Source organism: Lepus europaeus, chromosome 7, assembly GCF_033115175.1.
Source record: "Lepus europaeus isolate LE1 chromosome 7, mLepTim1.pri, whole genome shotgun sequence".
NCBI lineage: Eukaryota > Metazoa > Chordata > Mammalia > Lagomorpha > Leporidae > Lepus > Lepus europaeus.
The window spans coordinates 18,312,966-18,340,674 of NC_084833.1; the positions used below are offsets into that span (position 1 = coordinate 18,312,966).

At 41.9% G+C, this 27,709-nt stretch overlaps 1 protein-coding gene across 4 annotated transcripts in view; it reads left to right on the forward strand.

The window, feature by feature from the left end:
* The window catches only part of CKAP5 (cytoskeleton associated protein 5), a 113,987-nt gene that overhangs the window by 20,823 nt on the left and 65,455 nt on the right, over nucleotides 1-27,709 (forward strand). For all 4 annotated transcript variants that reach the window (XM_062196210.1, XM_062196208.1, XM_062196207.1 and 1 more), the window contains 7 exons: nucleotides 11,505-11,598; nucleotides 15,042-15,235; nucleotides 17,763-17,969; nucleotides 23,113-23,284; nucleotides 24,392-24,524; nucleotides 25,484-25,584; nucleotides 27,593-27,706. In XM_062196210.1, coding sequence (XP_062052194.1) covers nucleotides 11,542-11,598; nucleotides 15,042-15,235; nucleotides 17,763-17,969; nucleotides 23,113-23,284; nucleotides 24,392-24,524; nucleotides 25,484-25,584; nucleotides 27,593-27,706 — 978 coding nt within the window. In that variant the 5' untranslated portion in view covers nucleotides 11,505-11,541. The remainder of the gene's footprint in view (nucleotides 1-11,504; nucleotides 11,599-15,041; nucleotides 15,236-17,762; nucleotides 17,970-23,112; nucleotides 23,285-24,391; nucleotides 24,525-25,483; nucleotides 25,585-27,592; nucleotides 27,707-27,709) is intronic.

Consider the following 27,709-nt stretch of genomic DNA (forward strand, 5'->3'; position numbering starts at 1 on the left):
TAAACTTGGAACTAAGAACCCTCATTTAGGCCACTTTCTCCTACTTAAATGACCTTGGGCAAGCAATTTTTTTTTACTCTTATCCCAGTTTTTAAAATTGAAACCGTGTGAGGATTGAGATAAATTAGACCAATTCTTGCACAAGAGAATCTTAGGTTTGTAGAGAATAACCCCATAGCTAAGAATAATACCACCTTGCCCCACCCCCCCCCCCGAAAAAAAACTAGAATGAAATAATATAACTGTGTGTACATATATATAATCAGAAACACATGTAAGTGATTAAATGTCTTCCTACTAGATTCTCAAATAAAATGATTATCATAAATACCTGTAAATACAAAGTGCTTTAAATGAAGGGTTAGGGGCCAGTGTTGTGGCACAGTGGGTAAAGCTGTGGTTTGGCGATGACAGCATTCTATACCTGAGTCCTACTGCTCCACTTCTGATCCAGTTTCCTGCTCATTTACCTGGGAAGGCAGTGGATGATGGCCTAAATATTTAGGCTCCTGCTACCCTTATGGGAGACCAGAATGAAGTTCGTGGCTCCTCGCTTTGGTCTGACCCAGACCTCTCTGTTGCGGGCATTTGAGAATTGAACCAGTGCATGGACTGTCTGTTACTCTGCCTTTCTAGTAAATAAATATTTTTTTAAAAGCTAACAATGTTACCATATTGAGAGTTCTCTTCTTTCTCTACCTCTCCTCCATGTCACTCTGCTTTTCAAATAAATCTTTTAAAAAAAAAAGGGTTAGTATTAACTGTTACTATTAGTAGGAACTTTAGGTTACTGGCACCTTAAAATCTTTGAAAGTACTCATATTATAAAATGTAACTGAAAATGAGAAATAATGTCTCAAAATATTTTTGTGTATATAACTTCAGAATTACATTAGTTACTAAGCCTGCTGTTAGATTTTATTTAGTATATTAATGAAGAATATTCATATACTATTGATATATTATTCACATTTCAAAATATTTACATAAGTATATTTCAAAATAATTTCCTATGATGTTACCTATTTTATACATTAAAAATATTCTGTGAAAGTGTTATAAACTTTACCAGGAGTCTGTGGCACAAAATAAAGAAACTTTTTGTAGATCCTTAGTACAAAATAAGGGATAAATTACTTTAATTTTTATTTAAACAAGTCAGAGCTATATACTTGGCCTTTCTCTTAAGTATTAACTAGATCAAAGAGATTCCCAAAGAGAGGGGGTATAGTTCCATTTCTTCTTTTTTTCTAAAGATTTATTTATTCATTTGAAAGGCAGAGTTGCAGAGAGAGAGAAGTCTTCATCCGCTGGTTCACTCCCCACATGGCTACAAATGCTGGAGCTGTGTCTATCTGAAGCCAGGAGCCAGGAGCTTCCTTCCGGTCTACGTGGGTGCAGGGGCCCAAGAACCAGGGCCGTCCTTTACTGCTTTCCCAAGCCATAGCAGAGAGCTAGAGAGAAAGTGGAGCAACCAGACTTGAATTGGTGTCCATATGGGATGCTGGCACTGCAGATAGTTTTGCCCGCCGTGCCACAGTACTGGCCCCATAATAGTTCCATTTCTTTGTTTGACCAATGCATAAATTAAAGGAAAGAAAATAAAGGACTATAATAAAATTATCATGTCTATAAATTGTGTGTCCTGTTATCTTTTAGGGATTTCTTTTTTTTCTTCTTTTCTTTTGGTAGAGTGGATTTGGACTTTAATTAAAACCAGAACGGGGCACATTAAACAATCAACAAAATATTTTTTTGATTATCATTTTTGAGAGTCAGAGCATCCCCAAACATTGGAGATCCAGGGTAGGTATTTAATTTTGAATTGTTTTAGTGAGTGTATCGTTTTCAAGTAATTATTGTAAGTAAAATGTTTTCCTACTAAATTCAGTTTTGGGTATTTGTGTTTACTCTTTTTTTTTTTTTTAAAGATTTATTTTATTTATTATTTGAAAGTCAGAGTTACACAGAGAGAGGAGAGGCAGAGAGAAAGAGAGTGAGGTCTTCCATCCGATGGTTCCCTCCCTAGATGGCCACAACTGCCGGAGCTGCGCAGATCTGAAGCCAGGAGCCAGGAACTTCTTCCGGGTCTCCCAAACGGGTGCAGGGGCTCAAGGACTTGGGCCATCTTCTACTGCTTTCTCAGGCCACAGCAGAGAGCTGGACTGGAAAAGCGCCCCAACCAGGATTAGTGCTTCTCCTGGTCTCCCATGCAGGTGCAGGGCCCAAGCACTTGGGCCATCCTCCACTGCACTCCCAGGCCACAGCAGAGATCTGGCCTGGAAGAGGGGCAACCTGGACAGAATCCGGCGCCCTGACCAGGACTAGAACCTGGTGTGCCGGCGCCGCAAGGCGGAGGATTAGCCTGTTGAGCCACGGTGCCGGCCTGAGAGTAGGTTTTTTTTTTTTAAAAAAAAAAAAAAAAGATTTATTTATTTATTTGAGAGAGTTGCAGACAGAGAAGGAAAGACAGAGTCTTCCATCTGCTTGTGCACTCCCCAAATGGCCACAATAGTCAGAGTTGGACCAATCCAAAGCCAGGAGCTTCTTCCAGGTCTCCCATGTGGGTATAGGAGCCCAAGCACTTGGGGCCATCTTCTGCTTTCCCAGGCCATCAGCAGAGAGCTGGATGGGAAGTGGAGCAGCCAGGACTTGAACCTGCTCCCATTTGGGATGCTGGCACCACAGGTAGAGGTTTAATCTGCTATGCCGTAGCACCGGCACCTGAGAGTAGTTTTTAAAAACTGAGGCTATAGGCCGGCGCCGCGGCTCACTAGGCTAATCCTCCGCCTTGCGGCGCCGGCACACCGGGTTCTAGTCCCGGTCGGGGCACCGATCCTGTCCCGGTTGCCCCTCTTCCAGGCCAGCTCTCTGCTGTGGCCAGGGAGTGCAGTGGAGGATGGCCCAAGTCCTTGGGCCCTGCACCCCATGGGAGACCAGGATAAGCACCTGGCTCCTGCCATCAGATCAGCGTGGTGCGCCGGCCGCAGCGCGCTACCGCGGCGGCCATTGGAGGGTGAACCAACGGCAAAAGGAAGACCTTTCTCTCTGTCTCTCTCTCTCACTATCCACTCTGCCTGTCAAAAATAAAAATAAAAAAAAAAAAATTAAAAAAAAATTAAAAAAACTGAGGCTATAAAGTAGCAGATGTCATTTCAGAAAATAGGAAAAAATAATACCTAAATTTTATCTGAGGCTTTAGTTTGGATAGTCTTTTTCATTGTGTTTCTAAAAGAATAGAACCAACATGGAAAAAAAGAAAAAAAATTACAGCGCGGCCAGTGCTGTGGCTTAGCAGGTAAAGCTGCCACCTGTGGTGCCGGCATCCCATGTGGGCGCCGATTCGAGACCCTGCTGTCCTACTTCCAATCCAGCTGTCTGCTATGGCCTGGGAAAACAGTAAAAGATGACCCAAGTGCTTGGGCCCCTGCACCTGCATGGGAACCTCAGAAGTAACTGCCATCGGATTGGCGCAACTCTGGCTGTTAGCAGCCATCTGGGGGAGTGAACCAGCGGATGGAAGGCCTCTCTCTCTCTCTCCCTCTCAAATAAATAAATAAATTTAAAAAAAAAAATTACAGTGAACTTACAGAATACCAACAATTGAATGGTATTGTTCACATTGTGTTTATTGAAAGATGTTTTAGAGGTGGGTGGCACAGTGGTTGATATACAATGTGGGATGCTCGCATCCTGTGTCAGAGTTACTGATTTAAGTGCCTTTTTATTTTTATTTTAAGATTTATTCACTTACTCTGTTGGGAAGAGTAGGATATCTTCTATCCACTGATTCACTCCCCAAATGGTCACAACAGCTGGGACTAGTCCAAAGCCAGGAGCCAGGAACTCCATCCAGGTCTCAACATGCAGGTGGCAGGAACTCAAGTACTTGAGCCATCATTTGCTGCTACCCAGAAGCATTGCAAGGAGCTGGATCTAAAGTGGAGTAGCCTAGACTCAAACTAGCTTATGAGACCTGGGCACCCGAAGCTATGGCTTAACCTGCGGTGCTACAATTCTACTTCGATTCCAGCTTAATGCAGATTGAGTTCCTAGCTCTTAGTTTCAGCTTAGTTCAGCCCCAGCTGTAGCGTCTGGAGAGCAAATCAGCAGATGGGAGATCTGTCTGTCTTTATGCCTTTCAAATAAAATGAAATTTTACAGGAGCCAGTGAGCGCTGTGGCATAGAAGATTAAGCCTCTGCCTGCAGTGCAAATTCAATTCCTGGCTGCTCCACTTCCAATCCAACTCCCTGCTAATGTGCCTGGGAAAGCAGCAGAGGATGGTCCAAGTACTTGGGCCCCTGCATCCATGTGGGAGACCTGGAAGAAGTTTCTGGCTCCTGGGTTCAGCCTGGCTCAGCCCTGGCCTTTGCAGATGGAAAATCTCTCTCTCTTTCTATCTGCCTTTCAAATAACTAAAAATAAATCTTTAAAAAAATTTTACAAAGGAAATATTTCAAAAGCTTTCATTGAGTGTTTCTCTTTGAAAATAGTCTGATAAGTGAAGACTACTTTTGCCATTTAAGCTTTTTTTTTTTTTTAAGATTTAGTGATTAATTATTTATTTGAAACACAGTGACAGAGACGGAGAAACAGGGATCTTTTCATCCACTGGTTCACTCCCTAGATGCCCTCAATAGCCAGGGCTGGACCTGGCAGAAGCCAGAAGCCTGGAACTCAAACTAGATGTGGATGGCAGGGACTGATTTTGCCATGATCCACTGCCTTCCCAGGCGCATTAACAGGAAGCTGGATCAGAATAGTTGGGATTCCAACCTCCATTTTTATGGGATATAAGAGGCAATGTCTGCCTCTGTTGCTCGAACTTTTAACAAGAAAGTAAATTTAGAGATTTTCAACCTAGACTGCACATTAGAATCACCTGGGGAACTTAAAAATAAATTGAGATGGGGGCCAGTGCTGTGGCATAGTAGGTTGAGCCTCTACCTGTGGTGCCAGTATCCCATATGGGCACCTGTTTGAGTCCTGGCTCCCTGCTGGTGGTGGCCTGGAAAAGTAGAAGATGGTCTAAGTCCTTGGGACCTTGTGCCCGCATGGGAGACCCTGAGGAAGCTCCTGGTTCCTGGCTTTGGATTGGCCCAGCTCTGGCTATTGCAGCCATTTGGGGAGTGAATCAGCAGATGAAAGACCTCTCTGTCTCTCCCTCTCTCTATTTGTAATTTTGCCTCTCAAATAAATAACTCATTTTTAAAAATTGAGACAAAATTTACGTAACGTAAAATTAACTCATTTTGTTTATTTGAGAGATCAACAGAAAGAGCTCTTCTGTACATTGATTCAACCTCAAATGCCCACAACAGCCAGTTCTGGGCCAGGAGACTAGAACTTCAGGTCTCCCATGTGGGTGGCAGGGACCCACATATTTGAGCCATCATCTACTGTCTCCCAGGGTGCTTGAACAGGAAACTGTACAGGAAGCAGAGTAGCCAGGACTCAGACTGACACTCCAATATGGGATGCAGGTGTCTGAAGTACTAATTTAACATTCTGTGCCCTCCCTGGAATTAATTATTTTAAAGTGAACGGTGTTGTGTACCTCCTCTATCTAGTTCCAAAACATTCCTATCATTGTAGGGTACCCAATACTCTGTTATCCTTTAAGTATTTTTTTTTCTCTACTCTTTGCTCCCTGTAACCCGTGACAACTACCTATATGCATTTTTTTTCCTATGGACTGACTTGTTCTGGATAGCCCTTATAGATAGAGTCAATACAATATGAGACCTTTGGTGTTTGGCTTTTTTCACTCAGCATAATTTTTTTTAAGATGTATTTATTTATTTGAAAGTCTGAGTTACAGAGAGAGGCAGAAAGGGAGATGTCTTCCATCTGATGATTTACTCCCCAATTGGCCGCAACGGCCAGAACTGCGCTGATATGAAGCCAGGAGCTTCTTCTGGGTCTCCCATGCAGGTGCAGGGGCCTAAGGACTTGGGCCATCTTCTACTGCATTCCCAGGTCATAGCAGAGAGCTGGATTGGAAGTGGAGCAGCCAGGACTAGAACTGGCACCCCTATGGGATGCTGGCGCTTTAGGCCAGGGCGTTAACCCACTGCGCCACAGCGTCGGCCCCAGCATAATGTTTTTGATGTTCATCCACATAGAAGTACGTATCAGAATTCCCTTTTATTGCAGGGGAATATTCCATTGTATGTGTGTGTGTGTATCAATTTATCTACTGATAGACAGTTGGGTTCTTTTGGGGCTATTGTGAATAGTGCTGTTATAAACACATGTGCACAAGTACTCATTTGAGTACCTATTTTCTGTTCTTGTGGATATATACTTAGGAATAGAATTATGGGGTCATATTATAATTCCATGTTGAACTTCTATGGAACTGCCAATTTTTCTTCTACAGCAGCTGGACCATTTTGCATTCATCTGCGGAACTTTAAATATATATAGATTTAGTAATTTTTTATATTTTAATAAACATGCCAGTGAACAATTGATAAGAAAAAAAAAAAAAAGACTGGTCTTTTCACTATAGAGTTTAAAAGTTTGGCATAGGCCATTCATTTTCTTTGCTGTTTAATAATACATTCTGTGAGCATATCACTATTTATTCATTGTCTTGTTGATGAATGTGTGAAGTGTTTTAACTTACAAGCAATATTACTGTGAACATCTTTATATAGTCTTCTGGCACAATTGGCATCAGTTTCTAGGATATATTTCTGGAAATGGAGTTGCTGAGTATCATGTTATTTGCATCCTCAATGTAGATAATACCATACTGTTTTCCAAACTGTTGGACTTTTTAGCTCTCACTATTGCTATGTGATTTTTTTTTTTTTTTTTTGACAGAGTGGACAGTTTTTTGCCATTGGTTCACCCTCCAATGGCTGCCGTGGTAGGCGCGCTGCGGCCGGCGCGGCGCACCGCGCCGATCCGATGGCAGGAGCCAGGTGCTTATCCTGGTCTCCCATGGGGTGCAGGGCCCAAGCACTTGGGCCATCCTCCACTGCACTCCCTGGCCACAGCAGAGAGCTGGCCTGGAAGAGGGGCAACCGGGACAGGATCGGTGCCCGACCGGGACTAGAACCCGGTGTGCCGGCGCCGCAAGGCGGAGGATTAGCCTAGTGAGCTGCAGCGCCGGCCGCTATGTGATTATTTTGAGTTTCTGCAGGTTTTTAAGGATTAACCCCTTCTCCAAAATAGATTGTTTTTTCATGGGGATCCTGAAAAATCCCATTGAGTTCTAATTTTATAATTCATTAGTCTTTGAATATACGTACATAAAACATTTCATGGAACAGTTCCTTCATTTTGTTGGGAGACAATAAAGTGTAAAGGAAGAGGCATAGACTTAGAATTTTAGTGTAATCTCACTTCCTGTTTTATTTCTTTGGCAAATTACTCAATCTTTGCATATAAAATAGGGAGCCTGTATATTTGATGTGAGTACAGTGAGTTAACATGTTTAAAAAGTACATTGCACAGCCAGTGTTGTGGTGTAGTAGGTTAAGCAATATGGGTGTCAGTTCGGAACCCAGCTGCCCCACTTCAATGCAGCTCTCTGCTAATGCACCAGGGAAGGCAGTGGAAGATGGCTCAAGTGCTTGGGCCCCTGCACCCATGTGGGAGACCTGAAAGACACTCCTCACTCCTGGCTTCAGCCTGGCCCAGCCCCAGCTGTTGTAGTCATTTGGGGAGTGAACCAGCAGATGGAAGATATCTGTCTCTCCTCTGTCTGTAACTCTGCCGTTCAAATAAATAAAAATAAATCTTTAAAAAAAGTTCTTTGCACAATGCCTGATTCATAATAGACACTATCAAAGGCATCTATTAAATAAATACTTATTGAAAATATAATTTATGTTATGCCAGGACTATGAATGGAGAAATAAGCAGACCTCTTCTGTTATTTATAATATTGAAAATTGGAAACAATTAAAATGTCAAACAATAAGATTGGTAATTATGATACATTTATAAAATGGAGTGCTATGTAGTCTTTAAACATCATTCTCAAATCTGGGAAAATGTAATAAAAAAGCTACAAGAGGATTTATATGTATATGTATGTATGTATTTTGAGAGAGAGAACATGCTTGCATCCACTGATTAATTCTCTCAAGGCTTACAGTGGCCAGAGCTGGGTCAGGCTAAAGTAGGAAGCTGGGAATTCAATCCAGGTCTCCTACATTGGGTGACAGTAACCCCAGGAGCCCAGTTAATTGAGCCGTATGTACTGCCTCCCTCGGTCTTCATTATCAAGAACCTGAAATCAGGAGCAGAACAGCAAATTGAACCCAGGTACTCAGACATGGAACTTTTTTTTTTTTTTTTTTGAAGATTTTATTTATTTGACAGGTAGAGTTACAGAGAGAGGGAGAGACAGAGAAAAATGTTTTCCATCTGCTGGTTCACTCCCCAAATGGAGCTGAGCCGATCAGAAGGCAGGAGCTTCTTCTGGGTGTCCCACGTGGGTGCAGGAGCCCAAGGATTTAAGCCATCTTCTACTGCTTTCCCAGGCCATAGCAGAGAGCTGGATTGGAAGAAGAGCAGCTGGGACACAAACTTGCGCCCATATGGGATGTTGGCACTGCAGACAGAGGCTTAACCCACTACTCCACAGCACCGGGCCCGGAACAGAGACATCTTAACCACTAGGCCAAACTCCTACCCCATCCTTGTCTTTTTCATTTAATTTATGTACTGTATTAAAAAAAATATGGAAGGGTTCAAGTGGGTACATACTTGAATGTTCATCACTGTTATTTGTTAGTGGTGAAATTGTGTTATAAAACTTCCTTATCTTTTTTCAAGTTACTAGATTTTCTGCAATTAACAGATTATTTTATAATCAGAAAATAGATGTTATTGGCCAGCGCCATGGCTTAACAGGCTAATCCTCCACCTTGCGGCGCCGGCACACCAGGTTCTAGTCCTGGTTGGGGCGTCGGATTCTATCCCAGTTGCCCCTCTTCCAGGCCAGCTCTCTGCTATGGCCAGAGTGTGCAATGGAGGATGGCCCAGGTCCTTGGGCCCTGCACCCGCATGGGAGACCAGGAGAAGCACCTGGCTCCTGGCTTCAGATCAGCGCGATGTGCTGGCTGCAGCGGCCATTGGAGGTGAACCAACGGCAAAAAGGAAGACCTTTCTCTCTGTCTCTCTCTCTCACTATCCACTCTGCCTGTCAAAAAAAGAAAAAAGAAAAGAAAATAGATGTTATCTAAAGGAGTATAGCATAAATTTGTTGAAGGAATGTTAACTGTAAAACTCATTAAAGGATTTAAATATAAGGAATACTTATAAAGAAATAGTTTATTTAGAGTTTTTTACTACTCTGAAAGTTAGTTTTGCTAATGGGCAGTTAGGTAAGCTCCCTGTTGCGGTAGAAAAAGGTGAAAGGCGTTTTTAAGAAGCTTATTCCTGAGAGCTGCCTTCAAATGCACTTGGCTTCAGGAATACATAGATGTCTATCAGAGATAGAACATATAGTGCTCCCAGACCCCCATGATAAGCAGTGAAACCCACTGTTTACTGATTAGACAATAATTTCTATCCCTATCTTCTTGAGTGACTGATAACTCCTACCTAGAAGGCCAATCAAAAGTGTGTATTTAGACATAGCTTGAATACTTTAAACTAACCAATCAAAAACAACACATCCTTTTTTGGTACCATTTTATGTGATAAAAGAGCCTACACTAAGTGGTCTACCAGGTTAGGCTGCTGCCTGCCGTGCCAGCATCCCATGTGGGCGCTGATTCTAGTCCCTGCTGCTCCACTTCGTATCCAGCTCCCTTCTAGTGTGCCTGGGAAGGCAGCATATAAGATGGCCCAGGCTTGGGTCCCTGCCACTCATGTGGGGGACATGACAAAGCTCCTGGCGCCTGGCTTCTGCTTGGTCCAGCCCTGGCCAGTGGGGCCATTTAGGGAGTAGGCCAGCATGAAAGATCTCTCTCTGCCTCTGTAACTCTTTCAAATAAATAAACAAAAATCTTAAAAAAAAAAAAAAAAAAAAGGCTACACTCACCAACTGTGCAGGCAGCTCCTCCTTTGAGGGCCCCTGCTTGCTTGCTTGCTTGCTTGCTTGCTTTTTTTAACATTTATTTATTTATTTGAAAGAGTTACACAGAGAGAGGAAAGGCAGAGAGAGAATGAGAGGTCTTCCATCCGATGGTTCACACCCCAATTGGCCGCAATGGAATGGGCTGCAACGGCCAGAGCTGCGCTGATCCAAAGCCAGGAGCCAGGAGCTTCCTCTGGGTCTCCCACACAGGTGCACTGGCCTAAGGACTTGGGCCATCTTCTACTGCATTCCCAGGCCATAGCAGAGAGCTAGATCAGAAGAGGAACAGCCAGGACTAGAACCGGTACCCATATGGGATGCTTCAGACCAGAGTGTTAACCCACTGCACCACAGTGCTGGCCCCAAGGGCCCCTGCTTTCAATAAAACCTTCTCTTCTGCTCACTCTTGTTGTCTGTGTGGAAATTCCTCTTTGTCCAGAACTGACATTGTCCTCCAGCTGTAACACTACTTCATATATAGGGTCATATTTATTAGAATTAGGTAGAAAGCTAGGTGATGTTGAAATTTTTTTAAGACTTATTCTTTATTTGAAAGGTAGAGTTATGAAGAGGCAGAGAGTGAAAGAGAGGAAAGGAGGAAGGGAAGGAGGAAGGAAGAAATCTTCCATCTGCTGATTCACTCCTCAAATGGCTGCAGTAGCACAAGCTGGGCCAATCTGAAGCTGGGAGCCAGAATCTTCCTGGTCTCCCACATGGGTACAGGAGCCCAAGGACTTGGAACATCTTCTACTGCTTTTTCAGGCGCATTAGCAGGGAGCTTAATCCAGAGTGGAGCATCCAGGACTCAAACTGGCACCCACAGGCGATACTAGCACTGCAGGCAATGGCTTTACCTGCTATGCCACAGTGCCAGCCTCTCTATAAGGAATTTTAGGTAAATAGCTAAAAATCAGGCTTTCTTGGAAACTTTTGAAAAAACCTTTGCTTGTATCTATCTTGTAGATTTCATTTGTAGATATTTTATTTATTTTTAAAAATTTTTTTAAAGATTTTGTTTATTTATTTGAGAGGTAGAGTTACAGATAGTGAGAGGGAGAGACAAGAGAGAAAGGTCTTCCTTCTGTTGGTTCACTCCCCACTTGGCCGCAGCGGCTGGAGCTGCACCGATCCAAAGCCAGAAGCCAGGAGCTTCTTCGGGTCTCCCACGCGGGTGCAGGGGCCCAAGGACTTGGGTCATCTTCTACTGCCTTCCCAGGCCACAGCAGAGAGCTGGATTGGAAGAAGAGCAGCCGGGACTAGAACCAGCGCCAGCCCCTCATTTGTAGATATTTTAAAAATCTTTTTGTTAATGCAGTCAAATGGGCATCTGATCAGTGACCCACAAGCTTATTTCTTAATGGCGTGTGCTTGATGAAATCTCAAAAAGTCATTTCATTTAAAAAAAAAAAAACTGCTTGATTACTACAGTTAATAAGTGTCTACTTTTATCTCTCCAGGAAATACTCTTAATTCTGAGGAGAAGCTGGAAGCACAATGGGAGATGACAGTGAATGGTTAAAACTGCCAGTTGATCAGAAATGTGAACACAAGGTAAGACTTGTCTGGAACTCAAATTTCAATGTCATTGGCTTGTTTCATCATCAGTTAATACTTCTTACTTAGGAGTATGTGAAAATGTTGGCAGTTTCAAAATCAGATTTTGAAGCTTTGTTAAATGTTGTTTTATGTCATTGAAAATTGGTGGGTTGCTCTAGCTCAATTAAATGTTATTCTGAATCTCAAAAGAATTCAGAGAAGGACGATAAATGAGTATTAGTAATGTGAAAAACCGTTTGTAGCTATAAAAAGTTACTACCTACCTATTTCCGTCACCTCCTGCTACAGGTCAGTATACTTAGCTAATTGCTTAGTAGTACTTCATTGTAAAGAAACTTATTTGGAGATATATTCTGTTCTTCTTCTTCTTTTTTTTTTTTTTTTGACAGGCAGAGTGGACAGTGAGAGAGAGACAGAGAGAAAGGTCTTCCTTTTGCCATTGGTTCACCCTCCAATGGCCGCCGCGGTAGCGCGCTGCGGCTGGCGCACCACGCTGTTCCGATGGCAGGAGCCAGGTGCTTATCCTGGTCTCCCATGGGGTGCAGGGCCCAAGAACTTGGGCCATCCTCCACTGCACTCCCTGGCCACAGCAGAGAGCTGGCCTGGAAGAGGGGCAACCGGAACAGGATCGGTGCCCCGACCGGGACTAGAACCCGGTGTGCCAGCGCCGCAAAGGCGGAGGATTAGCCTAGTGAGCCGCGGCGCCGGCTGGAGATATATTCTGAACTTGTACTTAGAATCCCTGTATTTGGGCCGGCGCCGTGGCTCAACAGGCTAATCCTCCGCCTTGCGGCGCCGGCACACCGGGTTCTAGTCCCGGTCGGGGCACCAATCCTGTCCCGGTTGCCCCTCTTCCAGGCCAGCTCTCTGCTGTGGCCAGGGAGTGCAGTGGAGGATGGCCCAAGTGCTTGGGCTCTGCACCCCATGGGAGACCAGGATAAGCACCTGGCTCCTGCCATCGGAACAGCGTGGTGCGCCGGCCGCAGCGCGCTACCGCGGCGGCCATTGGAGGGTGAACCAACGGCAAAAGGAAGACCTTTCTCTCTGTCTCTCTCTCACTGTCCACTCTGCCTGTCAAAAAAAAAAAAAAAAAAAAAAAAAGAATCCCTGTATTTTTTGAGTTCACTTATCTATAAAGTATAGTCTAGCTAGTCACCAGAATTACCGGTATATCATTGTTTACTGGGTGTCTTTTCAAATTATCTTGTTTTCCCCAATTATTTTAAAATTTCTTTCATTTTTAATTATTTTTAAAACAAATATCTACCAGTTAGGAGATTTAACAATTTCAGTCTCTTTTTTTTGTAAAATTTATTCTACACTTAAAGTTCTCATATTAACTATTTTGTGTTCTTCACAGTTCTTTTATTTATTCATTTATTTATTTTTTAAAGACCTGTGTTTATTTGAAAGTCAGAGTTGCACAGAGGGAGGAGAGGCAGAGAGAGGGAGGGGTCTTCCATCTTCTGGTTCCATCCCTAATTGGCCACAATGGCCGGAGCTGCGCTGATCCAAAGCCGGGAGCCAGGTGCTTATCCTGGTCTCCCATGCGGATGCAGGGCCCAAGGACCTGGGCCATCCTCCACTGCACTCCTAGGCCACAGCAGAGAGCTGGACTGGAAGAGGGGGAATCGGGACAGAATCCAACGCCTAAACCCAGACTAGAACCCGGGGTGCTGGTGCCATAGGCGGAGGATCATCCTATTGAGCTGCGGCACCAGCCTCCCTATGTATTTATTTTCAAAGATTTATTTATTTTAAAAGTCTGAGTTACACAGAGATAAATAGATAGTCCATCCACTACATCACACCCCAGATGGCCACAATGGACAGGGCTGGTCCAGGCAAAACCAGGTGCCAGGAGCTTCATCCGGATCTTCCACACAGGTGCCTGAGCACTTGGGTCGTCCTCCACTGCTTTCCCAGCAGGGAGCTGGATTGGAAGTGGAGCAGCTGGGACTCGAACTGGTGTCCATATGAGATGCCGGCAGATGCCCACTATGCCACAATGCCAACCTGCAGTGCTAGCATCCCATGTGGGCTCTGATTCATGTTCTGGCTGCTCCACTTCTGATCCAGCTCCCTGCTAATGTGCCTGGGAAAGCAGTGAAGTATGGCCCAAGCGCTTGTTCCCCTGCATCCACATGGGAGACCCGGAAGAAGCTCCTGGCTCCTGGCTTCGGATCAGCCCAGCGCCAGCTTTGCAGCCATTTGGGGAGTGAGCCAGCTAGTGGAAGATCTCTCTCTTTCCCTCTCTTTCTGTAACTCTGCCTTTCAAATAAATAAATAAATCTTTAAAAAAATAAAAGATTGTTGTGAATCTTCACTATTCAAAGTTAATGGTTGTTGATTGCTAAAAATACAAGATGGATTAACCCACATGGTTTTAAACTTTTTCCCCCCCAAAGAAACTGTTCATTTAATGAGTACAAATTTCATGAGTACAACTTTAGGACTAGAGTGATTCTATCTATCTTACCCACCCTCCCACCCATACTCCTACCCTCCTCCTGCCTCTCCCATTCTCCATTAAGGGAAAAAAAAAAAAAAGGTTCCTTGACAATCAAGACAAGGGCCATTCAAGTTACTGCTTTCAAAGTGTCAATTTCACTTCTACAGCTTTCCTTTTAGGTACTCTATTAGTTATCACAGATCAGGGATAACATTCAGTATTTGTCCCTTTGTGACTGGCTTATTTCACTAAGTATGGTGTTTTCCAGATTGATTTTTTTTTAAGATTATTTATTTATTTGAAAGTCAGTTACAGAGAGAGATGGAGAGAGAGAGAGAGAGAGAGAGAGAGAGAGAGAGAGAGAGAGGTCTTCCATCCACTGGTTCACTCCCCAATTTGCTGCAACGGCCAGAGGTACGCCGATCCGAAGCCAGGAGTCAGGAGCTTCCTCTGGGTCTCCCATGTGGGTGCAGGGGCCCAACGACTTGGGCCATCCTCTGCTGCATTCCCAGGCCATATCAGAGAGCTAGATAGGAAGAGGAGCAGCCAGGACTAAACCGGTGCCCATGTGGGATGCCGGCATTTCAAGCCAGGGTGTTAACCCGCTGCGCCACAGAGCCAGCCCCAGGTTGTCACATCTTTAATGCTGTATCATAAAGCAATAACTACTCCAGTTGGGACTCCAAATTGGATTGCTGGTGTCACAAGTGATGGTTTAACTCACTCTACCACAATGCCAGTCCTGGCCTGTTATAAATTTTACATGAGCTTGCCAGAGTGACATCAATATTAAACGTTTGTAAGAAGTTTAGTGGCTAATCTTTTTTTAAAACTAAATTTATTTAAACTTTTTTATTTCAGTCATGGAGTTCTTTGTTCATATTTGTTGGTATAGGATATTAATTTTGCTGACCTACCCCAAAATCACAGTAGATTATAATATCATTAAATTTTGTTTTGTTTCAAAATATTACTTTTCTTTCAGCTATGGAAAGCAAGGTTAAGTGGATATGAAGAGGCCCTGAAGATCTTCCAGAAAATAAAAGATGAAAAAAGCCCAGAATGGTCCAAATATTTAGGATTGATTAAAAAATTTGTCACTGATTCCAATGCAGTGGTTCAATTGAAAGGATTAGAAGCTGCACTTGTTTATGTTGAAAATGCCCATGTAGCAGGAAAGTAAGTAACTTTTTTCCAACTATTCTGGTAAAAACCCAGCTAATGCTAAAGATACTAAATTATGTATACCTATAGATTGCTGTCCTTTGTTATTAGCAGTTTCAACATGTGTTACTCTTCTTGCTTTTATAGATCTTATTCTTCATTGAGTCTTTACTAAACTAATCTAAATGGTGCATGAGATTGCTACAGATAGGTAAATTAAATTAAACCTTAAATTTTTACCTTGAGGACTGATGAACAAGTGATTTTCCTTTTGAGCTTTTTGTATGGGAATTATTCTAAACCAAAAAGGAAAGCCTTTAATAACTCTTAGAAGAAAATCAGGTTGTTGACAAAGGAATTATCAGAATTTGACCAAGGGCAGGAAAGATGGGGAAATGTTGTTTAATGGGTACTGATATAGTTAGATAGGAGTAAGAAGTTCTGGTGTTCTTTTGCACAGTAGGGTGATTATAGATAATGATGCACTGTATATTTCTCTTTAAAAAATTAAAAGGATTTTCAGTGTTTTTATTATGCAGAAATGTTAAATGTTGGAGGAGATAGATGTTGTTTCACCCTGATTGGACATTATCCAATATATGTATGTATGTATGTGAAACATTACATGGTACCCCATAAGCATGTACAATTTTGTGTCAATTAAAAAAATTTTTTTTTTTGCCAGGCAGAGTTACAGAGAGAGAGATAGAGAGAGAGTTATAGACAGTGAGAGACAGAGAGAAAGGTCTTCCTTCTGTTGATTCACTCCCCTAATGGCCGCTATGGCCGGCGCTGCGCCTATCCAAAGCCAGGAGCCAGGTACTTCTTCCTGGTCTCCCATGCGGGTGCAGGGACCCAAGTATTTGGGCCATCCTCTGCTGCCCTCCCAGGCCATAGCAGAGAGCTGGACTGGAAGAGGAGCAACCGGGACACTAGAACCTGGGGTGCCAGCGCCACAGGCGGAAGATTAGCCTAGTGAGCCAGGGCGCCAGCCCAGTCAATTAAAATTTTTAACTTTTTTTTTTTTAATTTTTGACAGGCAGAGTGGATAGTGAGAGAGAGAGACAGAGAGAAAGGTCTTCCTTTTTGCCGCTGGTTTACCCTCCAATGGCTGCTGCGGCCAGCGTAAACAATTATTTTTAAAAAGTAGAAAGACATACAAAGAATTTCATAAAGACATTTGGGCATTACAAAGCTTTTTTTTTTTTTGGAAAAGGGTTCCTAGCTAGATGATCTTGAGATCAGTTTTCTGTTATTAGATTATTTTTCAGTTATTAGACATTTTTATCTCTTGAAAGAGGTAATGCTACCTAAGTAAACCCTGTGACTCCTGACCTGTTTGACTTGAGCTTTGGATCAGTCACCCCACTCTGCTAAATTTCATAAACCTCATTTTTCTAACTCTAGTCTTTGTATCGTTGAAAGGAATCTTCTAAGCAACAACCAAAAATGTTAAATTGTTGACTTAATTGCATAAGAAATATGTGCTTTAACTTACTTAAGATTATACTAGTAAAGTTAATCATTTGACAGTTTGATTAACCATAATCACCATTAATGAAACCATTACTCTTTAATTTCTTTTTTCTTCTGATACCAGGAAGGTTTTTTTTTTTTTGTTTGTTTTGTTTTGTTTTGTTTTTTGACAGGCAGAGTGGACAGAGAGAGAGAGACAGAGAGAAAGGTCTTCTTTTACCCATGGTTCACCCTCCAATGGCCGCTGCGGCCGGCGCACCACGCTGATCCAAAGCCAGGAGCTTCTCCTGGTCTCCCATGGGGTGCAGGGCCCAAGGACCTGGGCCATCCTCCACTGCACTCCTGGGCCACAGCAGAGAGCTGGCCTGGAAGAGGGGCAACCGGGACAGAATCCGGTGCCCCGACCAGGACTAGAACCCGGTATGCCGGCAACACAGGCGGAGGATTAGCCTAGTGAGCTGCAGCGCTGGCCCAGAAAGTGTTTTCTTGACAAATGTAATGTGTAATCATAACCCCCTCAATTCTTAGTAATATAGTAATTCCCAGTAATCCAGACTTTAATTTAGAAGTGATTCGAAGTACTGAACTTACTTGTAAAGGAGTCAGGAGCCATCTTTTGTTATTAAAAATATCCTTTCTCTCTGAAGATATTGTCCTAAGAAATGTTTAAAATGACTTTAAAAGCAAGCACTCTGTAATTCTGTTTTGGTAATTTATACACATTTATCTGTGTGTGTGTGTGTGTGTGTGATGCATGCTTATTTAAACATCTAGAAGGATGGATATCAAAAAATTTACAATAGCTTTTTTTGGATGATGAGATTTTAAAAGATTTTTGCTGATTTGAATTCCGCATTTATAAACTCAAACCTTGTCAGGTGTGACATGTCTTAAACTTTTATCCTATACATAAATTTTAAAAAAATTTTTTAAATAGATTTTAAAATTAGAAACTCATTTGCTTCATATCTTAGCAATTATAAAATTACTACAACACTCCATTCCATGACCTTTCTCCAACTCTTTCTATAGTTTTTGTGTATGATGGTGTTTGTTTATATTACAGAACCACAGGAGAAGTTGTGTCAGGTGTTGTGAGTAAAGTGTTCAACCAGCCCAAGGTGAAAGCCAAGGAGCTCGGCATAGAGATTTGTCTCATGTACATAGAAATTGAGAAAGCAGAGGCTGTTCAAGAAGAGCTCTTAAAAGGCCTGGACAATAAGAACCCCAAGATTGTAGTGGCCTGTATAGAAACACTGAGGAAAGCCTTAAGGTAAGATTCTTTTGTTAGTTTTAGTTCTGTTAACTAGAGTATTTTGATTCAGTTTGGGTTCCTGGTTTTAATAGAAATGAAAACTGTTGAACTTGACTTGGCATGCCACAACAACCAGGAAAGTGACCTAGAGAAAGAAGGTCTTTGTTTTGAGTAATTTTAGCCTTAAGTGTGTCATGAGAATTTATTTATTTGAAAGAGTTACAGAGAGAAAGAGAGAGAGAGAGATCTTCCATCTGCTAGTTCTCTTCCCCAAATGGCTGCAACAGCCGGAGCTGGACCAATCCGAAGTTGGGAGCCAGGAGCTTCTTTGAGGTCTCTCACATGGATGCAGAGGCCCAAACACTTGGGCCATCCTCTGTTGCCTTTCCCAGCCCGTTAGCAGGAAGCTGGATTGAGTGAAGCAGCCAGGACTCAAACTGGCACCCATACCAATTGTTGGCATTTTAAGTGCTGGCTTTACCAGCTCCACCATGTTGCATATATATATACATATATATGTATGTATGTGTGTATATATATATATATATATATGTATAATCCATTTCTAATGAAGATGAGCAAGGAATGTTACTAATGTGTTTTCAGATTAAGTGTTGGCTGGTAGGTAGAAAAACACTCCTCAGGGTATTTAAGCAGTTTTCTCTTGATATGCTCAAGCATAGATTTATATACTTTAGAATGTTGGCTAAAGGTATCGTTTATTGGCTAGAGAAAACCTTTATTTTAGATGCCTTCTTAGTAAAGTAGAAGCACATGCTATATGCTTTTAAACAGCAGAGCAACAGCAAATAGAAAATAACTTATGTAAGAGTTGTTAGGGGTTGAAGTTTTTCATGAATGGAATCTCTTTCAGGAACAAGTGCCTGTAATTTGCTATGGAACTCTGAATTAAACAAATCAGTAGTTTGTTCTGATTTGGCAGACCCTCTAATCTGATATCCTGTTCTCATTGCTATCCACATGAGATACTTTAGAAAGCAGCTCCAGTGAAATCCCAACAGTGAAGAGCATCCCAGCTCAACTCTGTAATTTTCTCTGTGACCTACATCTTGGGAAAACTGGTTCCTTTTGTTTATTTTATGTGAAAATTTTGTAATTCTTGAAGTTTGCCAAACTGTCTTTGATTTATAAATCTTATAAAATTTGATTTTCATTTAGATTCTTGTGTGATAAAAAATTTCCTTATTTCTGTGTATTATGGCATTACAGGCATGTGTTTCTATGAGCAATGTGTAATGCACTCATTGCATCATCTTAGAAATTTAGTGAATTGGAGGCCAGCGCTGTGGCATAGTAGGCTATTCCCCAACCTGTGGCACTTGCATCCCATAAGGGCGCCATTTCAAGTCCTGGCTGCTCTTCTTATGATCCAGCCATCTTCTATGGCCTGGGAAAGGAGTAGGTGATGGTCCAAGTCCTTGGGCCCCTGCACCCATGTGGGACACTCAGAAGAAACACCTGGCTCCTAACTTCAGCTTTACCCTGTCGCTTCTCAGCCCTTTGGCTAAGATCAAGTGCAGATCTACCCAGCTCCGGATGTTGTGGCCATTTTGGGAGTGAACCAGCAGATGGAAAACCTTTCTCTCTCTACACCTCTCTCTCTCTCTGTAAATCAATCTCTCAAATAAATAAGTAAAATCTTTAACAAAAGAAAAGAAATTTAGTGAATTCACATAGTTATCAATAGTCTTGTTCTATCCTTAGTAATAGCTCTTTTTAAAAAAATATTTGTATTTATTTATTTGAAAGGCAGAGTTAGAAAAAGAAACAGAAAAAGGTCTTTCATCTGCTGATTCAGTCCCTAGATGGCCACAACAACCAGGGCTTGGCTGAAACCAGGAGCCTGGAACTCCATCTGAGTCTTCCACCATGGGTGGCAGGAGCCCAAGTACTTGGGCTGTCTTCAACCTTCACAGGTCTATTAGCGGAGAGTTGGATCAGAAATGGAGCAACCAGGACTCAAACTGGTGCTCATGGAATGCTGACATGACAGGCAGTGGCTTAATCTGTACCACAATGCTGGCACCTTTAGTAATGTTTTAATAAGATATATGTCATATTGTGGCCAACATTGTGGTGTAGCAGTTAAAGCTGCCACTTGTGATGCCGGCATCCCATATGGGTGCCGATTTGAGACCTGGCTGTTCCACTTCTGATCCAGCTCCCTGCTGATGTGCTGTGAGGATAGAGAATGAAGGCCCAAGTGCTTGGGCCCCTGCCACCCATGTGGGAAATCCAGAAGCTCCTGACTCCTGGCTTCAGCCGGCCCAGCCCCAGCCATTGTGGCCATTTGGTGAGCGACCAGTGGATAGAAGATATCTCTCCCTCTCTCCCTCTCTTCCTCTCTCCCTCTCTCCCTCCTCCCTCTCCCCACAACTCTTCCTCCCTGTATAACTCTTTCAAATAAATAATTAAACCTTTTAAATATATATATTTATATATACTTATATATTTTTATATACTTATATATCCATAAATATATAATATATTCATACGTACAAATATATAATATAATATATAAATATAAAGATAATATATATATAAATACATTTATATATAAATACAATATATTATACATAATATAAATATATAGTATATGTAAATATATACATACAATTTATATTATAATGTATCATTATATAATATATATACTTATATATAGGTATGTATATATAGTAGTATGTATATATAGTATGTATGTGTATATATAGTATATATATAGTATACATGTATATATAGTATGTACATATATACTTATATACATACATATATATATATATATACACACATACATACTTATATATATATAAGGGCCGTTGCTGTGGTGTAGTGGGTGAAGCCACTGCCTGTAGTGCTGGCATCCCATATGGGCACCAGTTCGAGTCCCAGCTGCTCAACTTCCAATCCAGTTCTCTGCTATGGCCTGGGAAAGCAGTGGAAGGTGGCCCAAGTCCTTGGGCCCCTATACCCACTTGGGAGACCCGGAAGAAGCTACTGGATCCTGGCTTTGGACTGGTGTAGCTCCGGCCGTTGAGGCCTTCTGGAGAGTGAACCGGCAGATCGAAGACTTCTCTCTCTCGGCTCTGCTTCTCTGTAACTCTGCCTTTCAAATAAATAAATAAATCTTTAATACATACACACATGCAAACACACATACACACACATTTTTTTTTTTTTTTTTTACCTGTAATCTCCAGATGGCTGCAACAGCCAGGACTGGGTCAGGCCAAAGCCAGGAGCCAGGAGCTTTTTCTGGGACTACCACGTGGGTAACAGGGCCCCCAAACACTTGGGCCATCTTTTGTTGCTTTTCTCAGGCCATTAGCTGAGAACTGGATTGGAAGTAGAGCAGCTGGGACACAAATTAATGCCCATATGGGATGCCAGTGTCACAGCTGGAGGCTTTACCCACTCTACCACAGCGCCATCCTTTTCCTTTAGTCTTTTTTTTTTTTTTTTTTTTTTTTTTTTTTAGATTTATTTATTTCTTTGGAAGTCAGAGTTACACAGAGAGAGGAGAGACAGAGAGAGAGAGAGGTCTTCCATCAGATGGTTCACTCCCCAATTGGCCGCAACAGCCAGAGCTGTGCCGATCTGAAGCCAGGAGCATCCTCTGGGTCTCCCATGTGGGTGCAGGGGCCCAAGGAGTTGGGCCGTCCTCCACTGCCTTCCCAAGCCATAGCAGAGAGCTGGATCAGAAGAGGAGCAGCTGGGACCATAACCAGCGTCCATGTGGGATACCGGCGCTTCAGGCCAGGGCGTTAACCTGCAGAGTTACAGTGCCAGCCCCTTCCTTTAGTCTTAAGGTCAGCTGAGCCAAGTTAAAATGTCCCTTTCTAATAAAATACATTGCATTTTAAAGGAAATCTTAGAAGTGATCTATTTTTCACTTTATGATATCTATACTTAAACAGCACAAAGCCAGGTGTGTTATAAAAATCACTTTCTAGGAGTCTGTAAGCAGTCTTCTTTAATCTCTTGGAGTAGAGCTTGTTTTTGAATAGTTTTGTGCATTTGTGTGAATGTAGACAAATGTACACATTAGATAATAGGTGAATAACATATTTGAAGTCCTACTACTAACATAGAATTTCATTGTTCTTTCATAACTAAATCCTTCCTGCTCCAGAATTTGTTGTTCAGATACATTAGCAGTGATATCAGAAAGATAAAATTAACCAGTTGGGAACTTGAAAATATAATATGTGACAGAAATATAAGAATAAATTATCTCTTTAAATGAAGTTAGAATGCAACTGTTGAGGCCAGCGCTGTGGCACAGTGGGTTAAAGCCCCAGAGTGCAACGCCAGCATCCCATAGGGGCACCAGTTCTAGTCTCAGCTGCTCCACTTCCAATCCAGCTTTCTACTGTGGCCTGGGAAAACAGTGGAGGATGGCCCAAGTCCTTGGACCCCTGCACCCATGTAGGAGACCCGCAAGAGGCTCTTGGATCCTGGCTTCGGATCAGCTCAGCTCTGGCCATTGCAGCCACTTGGGGAATGAACCAGCGGGTAGAAGACCTCTCTCTCTCTCTCTCTCTCTCTCTCTCTCTCTGTCTCTGCCACTCTGTAACTCTTTCAAATAAATTTAAAAAATCTTTAAAAAAAAATAAAAGAATGTAACTGTTTTCCCCATGTTAAACTGAAGCAAGGAGAGATTTAAATTTCCCAGAGTTATAGTATGATAACTGCAAAATCAGGAATGAAACACATAACTGCCAGGATTCATATGTTGAATCACCTTATTTATAGGAGCTATTAAAAGTTCTCATCTAAATTTTTATAAGCCAATTTGCTCATATTTTTAAGCTTTTATATGTATTCACATAAATATTTAATACATTACATGTGTTGATCCTTAATAGGTCTGAGCTGCTCCTCAACTGTTACCTGGAAAGTTTGTTTCAAAGTGATGGTGTTATTTTGGGTCCCAGACATTAAAGAATATTTTGAAGAGAATGACACCTAAATGTATACATGGTTATGAGTTCCAGTTCATTTTCTTTTGCTACCTTAAGAAAACTTAACCTATATTACTCTGTTAATATACGGGTATGAAGATGTGTTTGAATGAATGAAAATTAACTCTACCCAAGCACATTGCATGTTGACCATTTTCTCCCCAATATTTTGCTTGTAGTGAATTTGGTTCCAAAATCATCTTGCTAAAGCCAGTTATCAAAGTGTTGCCAAAACTCTTTGAATCTCGAGAGAAGGCTGTTCGAGATGAAGCCAAATTAATTGCTGTGGAGATTTATAGATGGATTCGGGATGCTCTAAGGCCCCCATTACAAAACATAAACTCTGTCCAGGTGAGGCACAGTGTTTTCTGGTTGGCTTTGCGTAAGTTTAATATGAAGATACTTCTTTCCTATTGTTATTGATATTCTGTCCTTACATGTTAGTTTTTCCTTTGAAATTTTGAAATCAGTTGATTTTTCTGAACATAGCTAACTTTCTCTGCTGTTACATCGTCCTCTCAGATTAATACTATGCATTCAATGATTGCAGCATACTAGTGTTAAATCTATAGCAATTTAAAAGATCCCTTTATCAGGGCCAGCGTAGCAGGTAAAGCCACTGCTTGCGTCACTGACATCCCATACAGGTGCTGCTGATTCATGTCCCTGCTGCTCCACTTCTGATCCAGCTCCTTGCTAACAGCCTAGGAAAAGCAGTGGAAGATGGCTCCAGTGTTTTGGCCCCTGCCACCCACAGGGAGACCTGAATGAAACTCCTGGCTTCACCCTGACAGCCCTGGCCATTGTGGCCATCTAGGGAGTGAACTATCGGTTGGAAAACCTCTCTCCCTCTCTGCAACTCTGACATCCAAATAAATAAATAAATCATCCTTTATAATTTTTTTGGATGGCAGGACTTAACATCTGTTGGATGAAATGAGTTTTTTTTTTTTTTTTTTTTTATTTATTCATTTATTTACATGGTTCACTTCCCAAATACCCTCAGTGTTCCCTGGCTGGGGCCAAAGACAGGAGCCAGAAAGTCAATCCAGTTTTCCCACTTGGATGGCAGGGGACCCAACCACTTGAGCCATCGCTGCTACCTTCTAGGGTTCAGGATGAAATACGTTTTATCTGGCTTTTCATGAAAATTGATTTTACCCAATTGAACTTACCCAATGAAGCAAATATATCTGAATTAGTGAACTAATGAGAATGTCCTAAAAAGTTGATTTTATTCTTTCTTAGTACTTAAACATATATCTTTAGTATAGTAAATATAAGTCAGCTTCACTTATTCTACAAAATATATACAATTTAAATTTATCTTTTGTCTTCTCTGTTCAAGCCACATAAATAAGAAATTGTGTCCTAACATATCAGTCAATATAAATATTAAATATGTCCTCTAATGGTGGAATGTAGATATATCTTAAACATATTTTATGATATTTACAGTTGAAGGAACTAGAAGAGGAATGGGTCAAACTGCCAACAGGTGCTCCCAAACCCAGTCGATTTTTGCGTTCCCAGCAAGAACTAGAAGCTAAACTGGAACAGCAGCAGTCGGCTGGTGGAGATGCTGAGGGAGGTAAGCCAACATTAGACCTTGATTCCAATAAAAATTAGCAAGAACCGGCACTGCCTTAAGAATCCATGTTCACTGAACATATTTTGGAGGATTTCCTTTCATAAAACATAGGTGGATACAGGATTAATAACTCTGATCCAGTCCTTTCACAGCCCTTATAAAATTTTGATACACAAAGGACTGATGACTGTTTAATAAGTAAAAACCATTCTACCCGGGGACGGGGCTGGTGCTGTGTCATAGTGGGTAAAGCTGCTGCCTGCAGTACCGGCATCTCATATGGGTGCCAGTTCAAGTCCCAGCTGTTCCACTTCCGATCCAGCTCTCTGTTATGGCCTGGGAAAGCAGTAGAAGATGGCAAAGGTCCTTTCCAACCACGTACCCTCATGGGAGACCTGGAGGAAGTTTCTGGCTTCAGATCGGTGCAGCTCCAGCCATTGCAGCCATCTGGGGAGTGGACTGTCGGATAGAAGACCTCTCTCTGCCTCTACCTCTCTCTGTAACTCTGTCTTTCAAATAAATAAATCTTTATTTTTATTTATTTATTTATTTATATTTTTTTGACAGGCAGAGTGGATAGAGAGAGAGACAGAGAGAAAGGTCTTCCTTTTTGCCGTTGGTTCACCCTCCAATGGCCGCTGCGGCCGGCGTGCTGTGGCCGGCACATCGCTCTGATCTGAAGTCAGGAGCCAGGTGCTTCTGGTCTCCCATGCGGGTGCAGGGCCCAAGGACTTGGGCCATCCTCCACTGCATTCCCGGGCCACAGCAGAGAGCTGGCCTGGAAGAGGGGCAACCGGGACAGAATCCGGTGCACCGACCGGCACTAGAACCCGGTGTGCCGGCGCCGCAGGCAGAGGATTAGCCTATTGAGCTGCGGTGCCGGCCAAATAAATAAATCTTTAAAAAAAAAAAAAAAATTCTACTCATTCTTAAGCCTCGTTTTGTTTTTCTCCTTTAAGGTGGTGATGATGGTGATGAAGTGCCGCAGATAGATGCTTATGAGCTTTTGGAAGCAGTAGAAATTCTTTCCAAACTTCCCAAAGACTTTTATGACAAAATAGTGAGTAATGGTTAAATGTCTTTTATTTGTTTAATTCTAAATAAGTATTTGAATATCCTAGAAAATGCATGCCCTCTCTCCTCCTAGTAGAGTTTGTTGCTTCTTCTTCTTTGTTCCTATACTACTTTGTATATATACCTATTAATGGTATCCTTTTACTTGTCTTACCAAAAACCAGAACACTATTTCTGACTTCTTTTTCTTTTCTCTCTAGTTTGCCTTTAAATATTTCTTAAATTCATCCCCTGTTCTCCATCCCCGTTGCCACTATTTTACCCTAGGATTTCGTGACCTTGGCACTATTGACATTTTTTGCCCCAAAATTCTTTGTTCTGACTGTCTTTTATATTGTAGAATATTCTCCATCTCTTCTGGCTTTCACTCACTGGCTATCAGTAATGGCATTCCCTTAAGCCATGTCTCTAGTCTTTGTAAAATATCCCCTAGAAGTCAAAATCATCCCTAGTTGAGAAACAGGCTCTTATCCCTACTAGCACCATCATGCCTTGCCTCAGTATTGCAGTAAGTAGTCTTCTCACAAGACTTCTGTGTCTGCTCTTGCCTCCTTCCCATCCTGTTTCACAGTGTCATTAACATTTTTGATAATGTAAACTTTCCCATATTAAAACTCTTTACTGATTACTGGCTTCCATGGGTTTTGATATGATGTCTGAAATCATCCTGTGGTCACAGAGGCCACCCTATAGCACCTTTGAAGCCCCCAGTTACCTTTTAGCCATATCTCATTTGCTCCCACTCTCCATGCTCCAACCATACTGAACTTCTCCCAGTAGCAAAAGTACCACATTCTTTTAAAAAAAATTCTGTACCTTAACATGTTCTGTTCTTTCTGCCTGTGACATTGTTGCCTCTTCATTTACCTAAGTGATACCTCTTCATCCTCTAGGTCTCCACCTAAAGATAGCTTTTTAGGGGAAATTCCATGTAACTAAACTAGGTTAAGCTGCTTACCCTTTACCAGAGCAGCTTGTGTAGCGTTCATGGTGGTCACAGCTGGTACTTATTAGACATCATCCAGCTCTGCTATCAGCAGCTTGAGTATCCTGTTAATTTCTGATTAGAGTTAAATTCATCAAATATTTATTCACTAATCTCCTCCAGAATGATGTTTGTTATCATTTTTGTAATCCTCACTTTTTTTTCAAATAGTGGGTGTTCAAATTGTTGAATGATTGTTTGATCTCTAGTGAAGTGTATTTTATAGCATCAAATAAAAGGATATTATACTCACAATCTAGAAAACTAATCTCCAGGATTAGAATTTTGGTTGCTGGTTATGTGATTGTCCTTTTCTGGTCTTTTCAATGTTGTTAGTAGGGAGATTTCTCTCCTGTAATTGTGCCACTATGAGCTGGACTAAAAATGTGTCATTATATCCTTATTTTCCATTTGACACTTACATAATAAACATTTGCCTTGAAAAATGAGGTGGGGCCGGCGCTGTGGCTCAACAGGCTAATCCTCCACCTTGCAGCGCTGGCACACCGGGTTCTAGTCCCGGTCAGGGCGCCGGATTCTGTCCCGGTTGCCTCTCTTCCAGGCCAGCTCTCTGCTATGGCCCGGGAGTGCAGTGGAGGATGGCCCAAGTGCTTGGGCCCTGCACCCCATGGGAGACCAGGAGAAGCACCTGGCTCCTGCCTTGGGATCTGCGCGGTGCAAAGGAAGACCTTTCTCTCTGTCTCTCTCTCTCACTATCCACTCTGCCTGTCAAAAAAAAAAAAAAAGAAAGAAAGAAAATGAGGTGGAAAAGTCTATTAGGATTAGGAAACCTTATGAAAATATGTTTTATGTATTTAAAAAATTGTATCTGTTAGTGAATAGAATATTCTAATTGCATAGTTTTGCAATTTTTAAAACTAACTTTAGAAATAGAAAAAGTTTCTGAAAACAAAAACATTATATCTTTGAATTAGTAGAGTGCAAGAAACAGATTTTACTCTGTCCTCTTATTTTCTCTTCTACAAGTAACTCAGATTGTGTTTTACAGGAGGCAAAAAAATGGCAAGAGAGAAAAGAAGCCCTGGAGGCTGTAGAGGTACTAGTGAAAAACCCCAAACTGGAAGCAGGCGATTATGCGGATCTAGTAAAAGCGTTAAAGAAGGTA